The sequence below is a fragment of the Scyliorhinus torazame genome, chromosome 1 (assembly GCF_047496885.1).
Source record: "Scyliorhinus torazame isolate Kashiwa2021f chromosome 1, sScyTor2.1, whole genome shotgun sequence".
In the NCBI taxonomy this organism is placed as follows: domain Eukaryota; kingdom Metazoa; phylum Chordata; class Chondrichthyes; order Carcharhiniformes; family Scyliorhinidae; genus Scyliorhinus; species Scyliorhinus torazame.
In genome coordinates this window covers 317,192,318-317,207,563 of record NC_092707.1, presented here as the reverse complement: position 1 = coordinate 317,207,563, position 15,246 = coordinate 317,192,318, and the positions used below count along the sequence as shown (strand labels likewise).

The 15,246-nt window shown below is 44.1% G+C and overlaps 1 protein-coding gene across 2 annotated transcripts in view; it reads right to left on the bottom strand.

Annotated features, from left to right (window-relative positions):
* The window catches only part of LOC140424480 (proteasome activator complex subunit 4-like), a 231,193-nt gene that overhangs the window by 70,464 nt on the left and 145,483 nt on the right, over positions 1 to 15,246 (bottom strand). For both annotated transcript variants that reach the window (XM_072507869.1, XM_072507870.1), the window contains 5 exons: positions 14,823 to 14,892; positions 14,101 to 14,226; positions 11,288 to 11,440; positions 7,360 to 7,464; positions 5,012 to 5,103 (listed from right to left, as the gene is read on the bottom strand). In XM_072507869.1, coding sequence (XP_072363970.1) covers positions 5,012 to 5,103; positions 7,360 to 7,464; positions 11,288 to 11,440; positions 14,101 to 14,226; positions 14,823 to 14,892 — 546 coding nt within the window. The remainder of the gene's footprint in view (positions 1 to 5,011; positions 5,104 to 7,359; positions 7,465 to 11,287; positions 11,441 to 14,100; positions 14,227 to 14,822; positions 14,893 to 15,246) is intronic.

Sequence of the window (15,246 nt, the reverse complement as noted above, 5' to 3'; positions counted from 1 at the left end):
CTGCTGGTCATCTGTCTTCCCTCTAACGTTCCCCTAGGTAGTCGAGAAATGGCTGCCACCGCCTGGTGAACCCTTGAGCCGATCCTCTCAGGGCAAACTTTATCTGCTCCTGTTTAATGAACCCCGCCATATCATTTACCCAGGCCTCCAGTCCGGGGGGTTTCGCCTCCTTCCACATGAGTAGGATCCTGCGCCGGGCTACTAGGGACGCAAAGGCCACAACGTCGGCCTCTTTCGCCTCCTGCACTCCCGGCTCTTCCACAACTCCAAATAGAGCTAACCCCCAGCCTGGTTTGACCCGGGCCTTCACCACCCGCGAAATCACTCCCGTCACTCCCTTCCAATACCCTTCCAGTGCCGGGCACGCCCAAAACATATGTGCGTGGTTTGCCGGGCTCCCGCCACACCTCCCACATTTGTCCTCCACTCCAAAGAACCTGCTCAATCTTGCTCCCGTTATGTGTGCTCGATGTAGCACCTTAAATTGAATCAGGCTAAGCCTGGCGCATGAGGAAGAGGAATTTACCCTGCTTAGGGCATCAGCCCACATACCCTCCTCTATCTCCTCCCCTAGTTCTTCTTCCCACTTTCCTTTTAGTTCACCCACCGACTCCTCCCCCTCTTCCCTCATCTCTCGGTAAATCTCTGACACCTTGCCCTCTCCGACCCACACCCCTGAAAGCACCCTGTCCTGTATCCCGTGTCGGGAGCAACGGAAATTCCCTCACCTGTTGTCTAGTAAACGCCCTCACCTGCATATATCTCAAGAAATTTCCCCGGGGCAACTTATACGTTTCCTCCAATGCTCCCAAGCTCGCAAAAGTCCCATCTATAAATAAATCTCCCACCCTCCTAATTCCCAACTGGTACCAGCTCTGAAATCCTCCATCCATTCTTCCTGGGGCGAACCTATGGTTGTTCCTGATTGGGGACCCCACCAGGGCTCCCCGCACCCCTCTCTGTCGCCTCCACTGTCCCCAGATATTCAATGTTGCCGCCACCACCGGGTTCGTGGTAAACATTTTAGGTGAGATCGGTAGCGGCGCCGTCACCAGCGCCTCTAAACTCGTCCCTTTACAGGACTTTCTCTCCAGTCTTTTCCACGCCGCTCCCTCACCCTCCATCATCCATTTACGTATCATTGCCACATTGGCGGCCCAATAGTAATCGCCCAAGTTCGGTAGTGCCAATCCTCCTCTGTCCCTACTACGCTGAAGGAACCCCCTCCTTACTCTCGGAACTTTCCCTGCCCACACGAAGCTCGTGATGCTCCTGTCTATTTTATTAAAAAAGGTCTTGGTGATTAGTATAGGGAGACATTGAAATACAAATAAGAACCTCGGGAGGACCATCATCTTAATTGCTTGCACCCTGCCCGCCAGCGATAGAGGCTGCATGTCCCACCTCTTGAAGTCCTCCTCCATTTGTTCTACCAACCGTGTCAGATTAAGTCTGTGCAAGGTTCCCCAGCTCCTAGCGATCTGAATCCCCAGGTATCAGAAGTTTCTTTCCACTTTCCTTAGAGGCAAGCCTTCTATCTCTCTACTCTGGTCCCCTGGATGTATCACAAATAATTCACTCTTCCCCATGTTTAGCCTATACCCCGAGAAATCCCCGAACCCCCTCAAAATTCGCATAACCTCTATCACCCCCCCCGCTGGGTCCGACACGTATAACAATAGGTCATCCGCGTATAACGAGACTCGGTGTTCTTCTCCCCCTCTAATCACCCCTCTCCATTTCCTGGAGTCTCTCAACGCCCTCATTAGCTCAAACATAATGGAGAAAATTTAAAGTCTCCACAATTTGAATATCATCAATTAGTTTGGAACTTAGGTGCCAAAACATTATTCATCTTGACCTTTCGGAAGAAGACACTGATACCACCAGGAGAATTTGTATTAACCCTATAGCTGGTTTATATTTAATATCAGGAGAAATCCCCTGCATGTTGATTAAAACTATGACCCCAGGACATGTGCAAAAACATCTTCACTTTTTTCCTGGCAGCCTCTGTCTACTTGAGGAATAAGAGAGTAGTATATCTTACAATCCATTTAGTTGCACATTATCTGAACTAAGTGGCGGCATTGAGGATCGGGGGGCAATGGAGGAGGTATAAGAGGGTGGAGGGTGCGTCGGTCTGGACCCCGATTTGCAATAACCACAGGTTTGCCCCGGGCAGGATAGATGGAGGGTTCCGGAACTGGCAGAGAGCAGGAATTGGACAGATTGGAGATCTATTCATGGACGGGAGTTTTCCCAGTCTGAAGGCGCTGGAGGACAAGTTCAAGTTGCCGCCAGGGAATGGTTTCAGATATCTGCAAGTGCGGGACTTTCTGAGGAAACAGGTATTGGCTTTCCCGCTGTTGCCGCCACAGGGGATACAGGACAGAGTAGTGTCCAGTACCTGGGATGGGGAGGGGAGGGGAAAGTGTCAGATATCTATCAGGAGTTGTTGTTGGCGGAGACCACCCCGGTGGAGGAACTGTAGGGCAAGTGGGAGGAGGAGCTAGGTGGAGAGTTAGAGGCAGGTCTGTGGGTGGACGCCCTGAGCAGGGTTAATTCCTCCCCATCATGTGCCAGGCTCAGTCTAATAGTTTAAAATGGTACACCGGGCACACATGACGGCGGCGAGGATGAGCAAGTTTTTCGGGGTAGAAGATAGATGTGTGAGGTGTGCGGGAAGCCCAACAAACCATGTCCACATGTATTGGGCACACCCGAAACTTGGAGGATTCTGCCAAGGCAATGTCCAAGGTGCTAGGTACACAGGTGGTGCCAAGTCCAGAGATAGCGATCTTTGGAGTGTCAGAAGACCCGGGAGTTCAGGGAGTGAAAGAGGCCGACGTTTTGGCCTTTGCCTCCCTGGTAGCCCGGAGACGGATCCTTTTAATGTGGAGGGACTCGAAGCCCCCGGGTGTGGTGACTTGGGTCAGTGACATGGGTGGGTTTCTCAAGCTGAAGAAAATAAAGTTTGCCTTGAGGGGGGTCAATGCTGGGATTCTCTCGCAGGTGGCAGCCGTTCTTTGACTTTGTCGGGGAAAATTAAAATGTCAGCAGAAGCAGCATTCTGAAGGGGGGGGGGGGTAGGTGCAATATGGTTAAGGGATGTACAGAAGGGGTTGGGTGGGAAATGTCTAGCTTACCATGTTGATGTTTATGTTATTTTGTTTGTTATTGTTACAAAAATTTTGCAAATACTTCAATAAAAATATTTTAAAAATATATATATGAATTCATGAGCGTTTCAATTCAAATTGAAATGCATTGCCAATATCACAATATTGCCTGGCTTGGCTTTCAACTGTGTCAATATATAGCTGCAGTTTACTCTGCCCTTTTATTAATGCATAGAATTAGAATCCTGTTCTTCGGAACAGAAATTGTCCATTCAGCACCCAGGGCCTGCTTTGCTATTCTTTTAGATATAGCTGATCTGCAGCTCAGCATTATTTTCCCACCTTTACTCCATATTCCTTGAGACTCTTACCTAACAAATAATCTATCTGAGCCTTGAAAGTTCCAATTGTTCTCGAATCCAGTCTTTTTGGAAGCAGGGACGATAGTGACATTTAAGGGGCATCTTGACAAATACATGAATAGGATGGGAATAGAGGGATACGGACCCAGAAAGTGTAGAAGATTGTAGTTTAGACGGGCAGCATGGGCGGCACAGGCTTGGAGGGCCGAAGGGCCTGTTCCTGTGATGTACTTTTCTTTGTTCTCTGTTCTTATTCTTTGTTTAGCAGTGGTTGGAAAGAGTTCCAAATTTCTACCATTCTTTTTGTGAAAAAGTGCTTCCTGATTTCACTCCTCAATGTTCCAGCTCCAATTTTAATTATGTTCTCTTGCTCTTGATGCTCCCATCAGAGGAAATAATCTCTCAGTATCTACTCTATTAAATCCTTTTAATATTTTAAACACTATGGTCAGATTATCCCTCAATTTCCTCCACTCAAGCGAATGTAATCCAACCTGTCCTTTAAATCAGCCCTCTAAATCATCCACCATTCTGGTGAACCTACTCTGGACACCCTCTAAGACAAAAATATCCTTCCTGAGGTTTGATGCCCAAAAGAGAACACAGTATTCCAGACTCTCAAATTCTGATGAAGTCACCTCAGCCTGAAATGTCAAATCTGTTCCTGTCCACCGATACAGAGTATTTCCAGCATTTTCTGATTTATTTCAAATTTCCAGCATTTGCAGTATTTTGCTTATGTTTCAATCATGGAGCCATGTTGCTTTCTAATTCAGTGACATGGGTTAATACATTTGTACACGTTGTGTGCAGCTTTATTGTGTGTAAAATTTAGAAGGTGAATTAGAAGGGGCAGCACAGTGGTTAGCACTGCTGCCTCACAGCGCCAGGAACTCAGATTCAATTCCGGCTTTGGGTGACCATCTGTGTGGAGTTTGCACTTTCTCTCAATTTCCGGTTTCCTCCCACAGTCCACAAAATGTGCCGGTTAGGTGGATTGGCCTTGCTAAAATGCCCATAGTGTCAAGATATGCAGGTTAGGTGGGGTTACAAGGATAGGGCAGGGAGTGGGGTTAGGTAGGGTGCTCTTTCAGAGGGCTGGTGCAGACTTGATGGGCTGAATGGACTCCTTTTGCACTGTAGGAATTCTATGGTTCTATGGAACCTGACCAAGGCTCTGTAAAACTTTCTGCCCTTTGTATTCTAGGCCACTTAATATAAAGATCAACAGTCCATTCAGTTTATTAATAGTTATTTGTACCCTTTCACTGGCTTTTAATGATGTGTGTATTTGGACTCCCTGGACTTGCTCTTCTACAGTCCATTGCCTAAACTCAACTCTTTTCGCTTCAGTTTTGTCTACCCAATCTGTCGATGTCCTTTTGCAACTTTCTGTTGCTGTCTGCACTACCTATCATCACTCCAGAATTTTAGCTTTCTTAAAAAACTCATCCAGTGTACAAAGCCCATTTCTTCAAATTCATAAATCCTCTTCTCCACTCAGAATTTGATTTATAAATCACCTACCATGCGTCTGCAAATGATCCTCCTTCTCCACTCAATGGGGCCTCCATTAGCAATTCAAAAAGCCAATGGAGTTTCCGAGGGTCTCTGCTCTCCTGTGAAAATAAACCAATTGTTTTTTTTTCAAAATACAATCCTCCTGTCCTCTTTCTTTCGATCTATTTACAGTATACCTGAAATAATGCAAGAGTAATACAGTTGTTAATTTTAAAACATTTTATTTATATTAAAAGTATTCTAATTTGAATGAGAAAGGAATAGATGGTCTTTTAGGAATAGGGTGGAAGGAGGGTCATATGGAGCATAAACACTGAATTCACCCCAGTTGGGGTGAATGGTTTGTGTCTGTGTTGTAAATTCTATGTATGGATTTGCAGCTTTGTACACTTTCACTTACTCTGTATATAATGCTTATTCTCATTAGAACTATTTTTAAATGATAAATGTAATGAAAAAATGAGGTAATTTGAAGGAGGATGGATATTCATTTTGGAAGAGCATGAATTCCAGAAAGTGAGAAAGATTATGTAAAAATGAGATAATATTAAGGGAATACCTCTTGTTTAGCGCATCAGTGTAAATAGATTGATTTTAAATAGTATTGATATACCATATTTTATGTAAGGTAAAAATAATCACTTTCTATTTTCCAATACTCCAATCAAAGGTCAAGGCAAGATTACATTACTTTCTAGAATGGAAGGAATATCTGGAATTTTAGGCCTCAAAGTGTAGAATTATTTTGCTTAATTTACTCATTAAGGAGAAAGCAAAAATGATTACAATGCTTTAGCACAGAGTATTACAGTATTACATGTATGTATGGAGTTTTGAGTTGGCTTTTGATGGCTTTGGCTGAATGCACCCACAAGACCAAAGGTAGTAAGGAACTGCACAGCCAATTTTTGATTGGCTCAATGGTAGCAATATTGCCGTGTAGTCAGAAGACTGTGCACATTTAAGGCCCGCCCCTGGACTCTAGCCCATAATCTAAGTAGGTCAATGCTAATACTAATCCTTCAGATTAGATGTTAAACTACAATGGCCTATTTGTTCAGGTGAATGGAATAGGTCCCATGATGCCTTTTGACCAACATTCATCCCTCAAACATCACTAAATGATTTATTGTGGAAGCTTGCTGTGTGTTTAATTTGCTGCCCAATTTTCTTACAACCATCAATAATTATATTTCAAAAATCATTCATTGCCTGTGAAATACTTTGGGGTGCTCAGAGGATGAGAAAGACACAAAAACACCCATTGTCTCTTTTCAATTAATTCATGTTGAACAATTTCATTGCAAATTACAGAAGACTTTGTTAAAGCATTTTGGATTTCAAAAGGACCCCCTCAAACTGAGAACCCATATAGAAACTTCAATTTTGCTTAAAAAAAAATTATAAATTTAAATTTGCCTAAATATTTGCATAAAACACAATGGGATGTGTTATTTCATGATTATAAAAGCCCAATATTTAGTAGTGGGCGGGATTCTCCGACCCCCGCCGGGCAGGAGAATCGGCGGGGGGCGACGTGAATCCCGCCCCGCCGCCGGCTGCCAGATTCTCCGGCGCTGGTTTTTCGGCGGGGGCGGGAATCACGTCATGCCGGTCGGGAGCTGCTGGCAGTGGCCTCCCTGCCGATTCTCCACTCTGCAATGTGCCAAGTAGCCGCCCGTTTTCGGCCAGTCCCGCCGGCGTAAATCACACAAGGTCCTTACCGGTGGGACCTGGTTCTGCCGGTGGCCTGCGGAGTCCTCGGTGGGGCGCGCAGGGATCTGGCCCCGGGGGGGGGGGCACTCTTTCCCTCTGTGCCAGCCACTGTATCTGTCTGCCATGGCCGGCACGGAGAAGAACCCCCCTGCGGATGCACTGCGATCACGGCAGAACACACAACTCGCGCTGGCCAGCGGAGGCCCTACGGCGCCGGTTGGCACGGCGCCAACCCCGCCAGCCTAGCCCCTGAAGGTGTGGAGGATTCCGCACCTTCCGGGCGGCCCGACGCTTGGAGTGGTTTATGCCACTCCTCGGCGCCGGTACGGCCCGCCCTGCCGGATAGCGGAGAATCCCAGCCAGTATGTTTATAAACAGGACTTTCTCACAGAGAATTAACTGTCTGAACATGCAGAAATGTAAGTATGGTCTCCTTAAGCTGTAACCCTTGTCAATATAATTTATTTTAACATATATCTTGTCAGTCCAGGCAGTTACGTTTTAGAACTATGTTTTGACTTTAATATAAAATCCTAATTGTTTAAGTGTTAAATAAATTAACTAGGTAGTCACAAAGGGAAATTTAAATTTATACAAGCATTAGAAAGGTCAGATAATAATTTGTCCATTTTACTTACACAAGCCGTGGCAATGCATGTTCCCCAGTCACTATATGTCTCTACTGTGATGTTGGACAAGGCAATTCTCAGAAGGGGACAGAGAACTTTCCACAGTTGCTCCACCTGCAATCACAGAAATAAACAACCCTAGTTCAAGGAGCTGAACATAATGTAAAATCCATAAGCAACATTCCAGCAACAGACATATTGCAAACTAAGACTGGATGGCATAAAATTAAATTTCAATTTCCATCTTTAGCTACAAATTCCCCACCACTTAAACTGCCCACATTTAAATTGGAAAAAAGTACAAACCATTTTCTCTCAGCATTATTTGTTGGTTACAGAGGTGTCACATGTTAAATGCAGCAGTTATTTTGGCAGAAACAGAATACAGTTAGTCCATTACCATCTATATTTTACTGGAAACTTGTTTATTCAAACAAGTGTGCCTTGAAATGCAAACGTGAATTTGCAGGTACCAGGGAAGAGTGGCCAAAGACAAAAAGCTCTAACTTCAGAGCTTCAGGGCAGTGTATCTGGGGTGTACCCCAAGGATGCGTTAGGAAATCGCTCCCCAAAGTTCCCAGATTTAAATTGCAAGCCCCCCCCCCTCCCAAAAAAAACAGGACTGACTACCCGCCACTACTTCCCCCACCGATCCCACACCCTATTAACCAGACAACGTCCTCCCCTCCACTCCCAGGCTTGACCCTAACTCTCTCAACCCCTCCAACCCGACTCACCACCACCCTTCTTCAGCTCAAGCCTGATCTAATTAATTTCACTCAATCTCTCTACTCCCCACCACTCCCAGGACCCGCCCGACACCCCACCACTCCCAGGACCCGCCCGACACCCCACCACTCCCAGGACCCGCCCGAAACCTCACCACCCGCCCGACTCCCCACCACCCCCAGGTCCCGCCCGACTACCCACCACCCCCAGGACCCGCCCGACTACCCACCACCCCCAGGACCCGCCCGAGTCCCCACCAGCCCCAGGACCGTCCGACTCCCCACCACTCCAAGGACCCGCCCGACTCCCCACCACTCCAAGGACCCGCCCGACTCCCCATCACCCCCAGGTCCCGCCCGACTCCCCACTACCCCCAGGTCCCGCCCGACTCCCCAACACCCTCTGGTCCCGCCCGACTCCATAGCTCCATCACACGAACCTGCCTCCCATCCATTGACTCCACCTACAGCTCCCGCTGCCTGGGGAAAGCAGGCAGCATAATCAAAAACTCCTCCCACCCGGCTTACTCACTCTTCCAACTTCTCCCATCGGGCAGGAGATACAGAAGTCTGAGAACACGCACAAACAGACTCAAAAACAGCTTCTTCCTCGCTGCTACCAGAGTCCTAAACGACCCTCTTATGGACTGACCTCATTAACACTACACCCTTGTGTACTTCACCCGATGCCAGTGTTATGTAGTTACATTGTATACCTTGTGTTGCCCTATTATGTATTTTCTTTTATTCCCTTTTCTTCCCATGTACTTAATGATCTGTTGAGCAGCTCGCTGAAAAATACTTTTCACTGTACCTCGGTACACGTGACAATAAACAAAATCCAATCCGATCCAATCCCCACCACCCCCAGGTCCTGCCCGACTCCCCACCATCCCAGGTCCCACCCAACTTCCCACCATCCCCAGGTCCCACCCGACTCCCTACCACTCCCAGGTCCCGCCCGACTCCCTACCATTCGCAGGTCCTGCCCGACTCCCCATCCTTCGCAGGTCCCGCCCGACTCCCCACCATTCGCAGGTCCAGCGCGACTCCCCCAGGTCCAGCCCAACACGCCACCACCCGTTTTCCACCCCCTCGCTTCGCCTCCAAACCGGACCCAAACACCCACACCCAGCAGCTAGTCCTGTATAAAAAGCGGCTTGGCTTACTTAGCTGTGAATGGGCTGCTTTTGACTAGGCACTGGAGAGCCACTTCACTACAGAGATCTTGTCCGATTGAGGCAGAAGGTCAGGTGAGATAGGAGTGGCTGGGTTTCAAGGTAAGTAACTATGCGTGGAGTGGCAATCTGACTCAATTGCCATTCCACTGAAAATTGCGGGCCAAAATGTCTGAAGTGGCTGAAGAGGAAAAAGGTCTGAAAATTCTTTGTGACAAGGAATCGTGTAATCATTGCCCTTCCGACGATCTATAATGAATTTAATTACGTCTTGGCCACTTCATATGGGTGGAATTATTAGACTTCAATTGGGCAGAAACATTAGCTTATTTGTTTACCTTCTATTTCCATCAAGGGTGTTGACCAATGCATTTTTATAAAATCATCAGTGACATCAGCACTTTAACATATGTACATATTATAGTGCACGGGGCAAAGTATTTTACAAACAACTTCAGGTCAAAAGAGAATTCAGCAAAATCATGGGCAATATCCATATCTGACCATGTTCCACACGCGGTTAACTAGATGGTCTAAATATTGGCGGCAACCATTTAATGACTACTGCAGTTGCTAGTGATTTAATTAATGCATTTGTTCACTTATTAACTACCTAAAACTGGAATCTTTGGACTGATAAACCTCTGAACATCATCTGACGCACAGGAATTGTAAAAGTACTGTGAGATGAAAGCAGTCAGGATCATTTTTCGATTCCAAATCTAACAGTCACCTGATCTGGTTGGGATGCTCATTATAAAGGAAGAAAATGTGAACCCAACCGAAGTATGAAAGATACCAAAGTGATGAGAGCAGGGTAGTGCAGGACGATGGTTCTCAACGCTTGGAGGCTATAGTACAGCACAAAGCAACCTCCCCTTATGGCTTAGCTGGTTACAGCACACATAACTGAACCATCTGGCCTAAGAAGAGGACCCTAATTTTTAACTGCCCATTTGCACAGAGGCTGCTCCCAGACGATGACATGCTCAGTTTTAGGAAGGTGAGCAGAATCCATAAATCGTGATCACTGCCTGTTTACCCCCTGCAGGAAAGCAAATTGTGAGGTGCCCAGCCTAGCTCCATTAGCTCATTTTCATGCTGTGGCCATATGATGCCGCAGCACAATCGCAGTATTTTATCCATGCAATTTTCTTTTAAGGCCACATGGTCAATTTCTCTGACCAGTAACCTAATATAGAATAAACCTTGTGCTACAGGTCTGAAGAAAGCATCCGCCGCATCCTCCAATTCTGCAGCATCAAAACCTGCCATCAATACCCAACCAACAAAACTCTCCTCGTACAGGACGAGGCAGACAGGAGGGACTGAGGAAATGGCATGTTCTACTTGGTCAGTGATTGTTGCTGCTTCATCATTATCCAAAGCAGCCAATCAGCAGCAGCAATGGTTGTGATCAAGTGTGAGCAGAGCAGAACCTGTGCTTGATGATGTACAACGGAAGTGAAGCAATGAACTATGGAGAGGTGGCGGCAGAGGTCGGAAAAACATTTCAATTAGCTGAATTCCATAATTGAAAAGTCAGAATTTTGGCAAAAGCAGAAAGTTTCATCCCTGAAGTACAGTGGGATTTTTTTTCACATAAATTGTTTGAAGCAACCAAAAATGTTGAATATAACCAAGTTCTTACAAATCATTCAACCCAAAATTCAGGCAAATTGTGTTGGCACAGAACATCTAAAAGCAGTAGGGACTGTATTTTTCTTTTTACGCAGCGAGAACTAGTTTGGACAGTTTGGCAGGCCGCCAGGGTAATAAAAAACAGTTCAGTTGTTGATTATCACAAAATATACATTCAACAACTGTCAAAAATTCATCATTTATGGACTTAAAATGAGTGTGAACATGAGCTGCACTGAAAATTTAAGCCAGAGTATTAAGTTAGTTGAAACAAAAACAAACCATTTTGACTATCTTGTCTCAATGATAAATATTGTAAATTCTGCTAAAGCATAAATATTCACCTCACCTCACACTGAATTGTGTAGAGCATAAAATCAATGATATTACCTCTTCATACCTCCAGTGCTTACAACCTCGGATTAATCCAGCAATGATTTCAGCTACACAACGCTGAGCGCTTTCATGAGAATCGGAGACAAGACGTTCCATATGTGGCTTTAATACTGGTAAAAAAGCCACATCAAAGTTCCTGAACAAACCCTATCATGGAACAAATGAACAAAAACAGGTGGGTAATGTTCAAAACTTGACACAAAACTGTTCAAATATGTCTTGGGTTTTTGCTTTTATTTCATGCAAAAAATTCTGATGAAATGGTAAACAAGTGCGATCACAATCCTTCTGGGTGAACTTGAGAGAAATACAATAAAATGTGCAAGAAAGGTTTTGTCCCACCTCACTTACCTTCTCCATGGATGTTAAAGACCTTTCTGGCAGCTAGTGCCATAAAATGGGGGCATGGCTTACCTACCTTCAACTGAGCTGCCATCAACTGTAGGCCCCAAGCGTGCACTACACTACACAAATCTCACCCAGCCTGAGTCAAAAGGTCGGGTAAATTAAGATTGCCTGGATTTCCAGGTAATTTTGAGCAATGTGGCAATCTGACTCAATTGCCACTCCATCAGAAGTCACAGTTCATAATAATCTCATAAACTTAGTAACTATATACAAGCTTACACCTTAAAGGTAATGGAATTGGTCCAAAAAAGGGCATGAATTTATTAATTGAAAAGGAGAGTGGGGAAAGATATCAGTTTCAAAATCTGAAGCAAATGGAGCTAGAATTTGTGAAGCAAAAAAGAGGGCAAGGCGAAGCAAATGTAATGATTCCTATCTCATATTTGAATTCATTAACTTAGAACTACACTGCCACCTAGTGCAGTGAACACAGGCAAGCAAAGCACAAAACAATAACGGGCATATTCTTTTTGTAAAATTTAAGAATTCAGAATGTCCAAATGACCTAACAGCACGTCTTTCAGGACTTGTGGGAGGAAACCGGAGCACCCGGAGGAAATCCAAGCAGACACGGGGAGAACGTGCAGACTCCACACAGGCAGTGACAATTCAGGTGGGGATGTGAATCCACTCTCACCCACCATTTTGCGGATCACGCCCAAGAAGTATTCTGTGGTAACCCAATCACTGTGGTCCGATACGGCCACGTCCATGTATCTGGCTTCCTGGACTTCAATGGCCTGAGTAGCTTTCCCCAGAGCCGCTTGAATGAGGGCCAAGGCCTCAGCAATTGATTTTTTGAGGTCTTCCAACACAATTCGTCAGTGCCTTGCAAATTCTTTCACCAAGGTACTAGAAAGAATCTCAGCTGTTAGTGGAGTGGATGGAGAACCAGAAACTGAGTCCGCCATTTCACTTGTCGTTGAGCTCCAAGCGACCTCAGACTCAGACAACGGACTTCTGCTCTGAGCTTTCTTTTCCCTGAAATATGCTTCTGCTCCAAGCTTTCTTTTCCCTGAACTACCGAATTCTTTTTTTTTTCCAATTAAGGGACAATTTGATTTGGCCAATTTACCTAGCCTGCACATGTTCGGGTTGAGACCCACGCAAACACAGGGAGAATGTGCAAACTCCACACAGGCAGTGACCCAGGGCCAGGATCGAACTCGGTTGCTCAGGGCTGTGAGGCAGCAGTGCTAACCACTGTGCCACCGTAATAATGGGTATATTCTAGATTCAACAAGGAGAATGGTGAAGGAATCGTGTAACATCAAGTGGAACATTAGAAAATGTGAATAGGATATACATCTAAATGACAAAGCAGAATTTTTTTTAAAACCTTGTTAGTGTTAGTGAATTTTATTTCACAATAGGAAGCATCCACCACATACTGAATGATGTTAGGCCAGGCTGGTGTGTATAAATGGTATTTATAAAGCCGCCACATGCAGTAACCTTCATATATTTATCGAACACTGATGTTCGGATTTGCCACCCGTGAATAATTAAGTTTTGGCAGAAATTTCTGATCCCTCACAGAGATCTCCCAGCTCATCTAGTTTTGAGTGCAGAGTTGAATGAGGAGAAAAACTTTGCTGATCTTAAATTGGAAATTTACTTTCCTAACCTAAAAATGCATAACTAATTATGATCAGGGCAAATCTTGATTAGATACTCACAAGGTCAATAACCTAAACATACTACATGTTATTTTGAAAATGGTCTGAACAATTTCTAACGTGAATGTCTTTTCATGCAAATTAGTAAATTAAAAATATTAAACAGTAAAGAGGAAAATAAGCAGGAATTAGTTACAGCTTCATCGCAGTTCTCTCACTTCTGGGTCAGAACATCATGAACTCTCAAGTCCATTTAAGCACATAATCTAGATGAACACTGCAGTGCAATTCTAAGGAAACGCTGAAATGTCAGATTTAGTGCCTTTTGGATAAGATATTAAATTAAGCTTCCACCAGCCTGAGTTGCTTGTAAAAGATTCTATTTGAAGAACAACCAAAGGGTTTTCCTGGTGTTCTAGCAAACAACGACTGCTGAATTTGCAACTAAAACGGGTGATTTTGTCACTGTTTATGGGACCTTGCTGTATATAAATTGGCTACCATGTTTCATAAGTTATGCCAATGACTAAATTTCAAAAGTACTTCATTGGTTGTAAAGTATTTTGCACATCCTGAGGGAGGGAAAGGTCCAAGCAAATCAGCACGCCAGTTAAAAATGGCTTTTAGGAATATATTTGTAACACCAAGTTTAACAAGATACAGTTGGAGGCAGCTACAACAATGACAGCTGTCTCAAGGATGTAACTCTGGTCATTGGCTGAGAGTCACTCACATGACTTGATGGTTATTATTAGCTTATTAATATTAAAAACTTCGTACCTTGAATAGGCAAAATCTGCGTGGATTAAATTTGTCCTTTCCCTTGCGGTCTTCCAAGGATAAGAACTTAACTAATTGCTCCATAAATTGTGGGTCAGAGAAGCGATCATAAATTACTTGCTCTGCCTGCGTAGAAAGATATTTATAAGTTATTAACCATGCCTGTGCAGGACTTAAAGCTTTAGGCAAATCACAGAAAAAGATGCTTAACTACATTTAATTAACATGCAAGTAATGGTTTTGCCTCTGTAAAAAAAATCTTCGAAGAACCACTGTTGCATAACAAGCTCCTGTTAACATTTAATTGAATTGTACCAGACCTTTCTGAACTACATCATCAGTACCTATCAAGTAAATCTATGCTGTAGTACTTGGGTGAGGATCAAGGGGATATATGTTACCATATTTTAAACTTGAAGGCAAATATTATTAAAGGCAGCAGGTGAGGAAGTACTCCAGGTGCGGTCTGACGAAGCTCCTGTACAATTGAAACAGGACTTCACTACTCTGTATACAAATCCTTTTCCATTAACCTTCATAAAGCTTGATGCACACAATAAGCGATTTTCATTTCATTTTTTTCATTTTTCACCTGCATGTTAGCTTTCAGTGACTTATGGGCAAGGACACTCGGGTCTTTTTGTACATACAACTTTATCAAATAATACCAAATTGATTACTGGAAAATTTTAAAAGAGTTTCAATGCTGAAATATCTCTTACCTCTGACATTTCATTTCTATTCCTTCCTAATTTAGGTTGTTGGTCCGCTGGAGCATAAACAAATAGCTTCCTAATTAAGAGACAAACACAAGGATTTCATTTGCATCCATCTTTCAACTGTCCTTTTCAGAACATTTTACAAAACTTCACTTTCACCATAATTTACTCTGATATAGACATTTAACATACCAGACACAATTGCATGCTTTGCAAGAACAATAATGATAGTGGAATAAATAATGTCCTGGCTATATTTTCCATTAATGCATTTTAGCATCAGTTCACTTGAAGTATTCAGCACTTTCAACTGGATATTTCTAATTCTTCAAATGTTGGAAATAAAAAGTACTCCCCCGTTACCTGCACTGTTAATTTCACAAAGCATGAACCTTCGTGGAGTTGAATGGAAAACATTCCGAGAGCT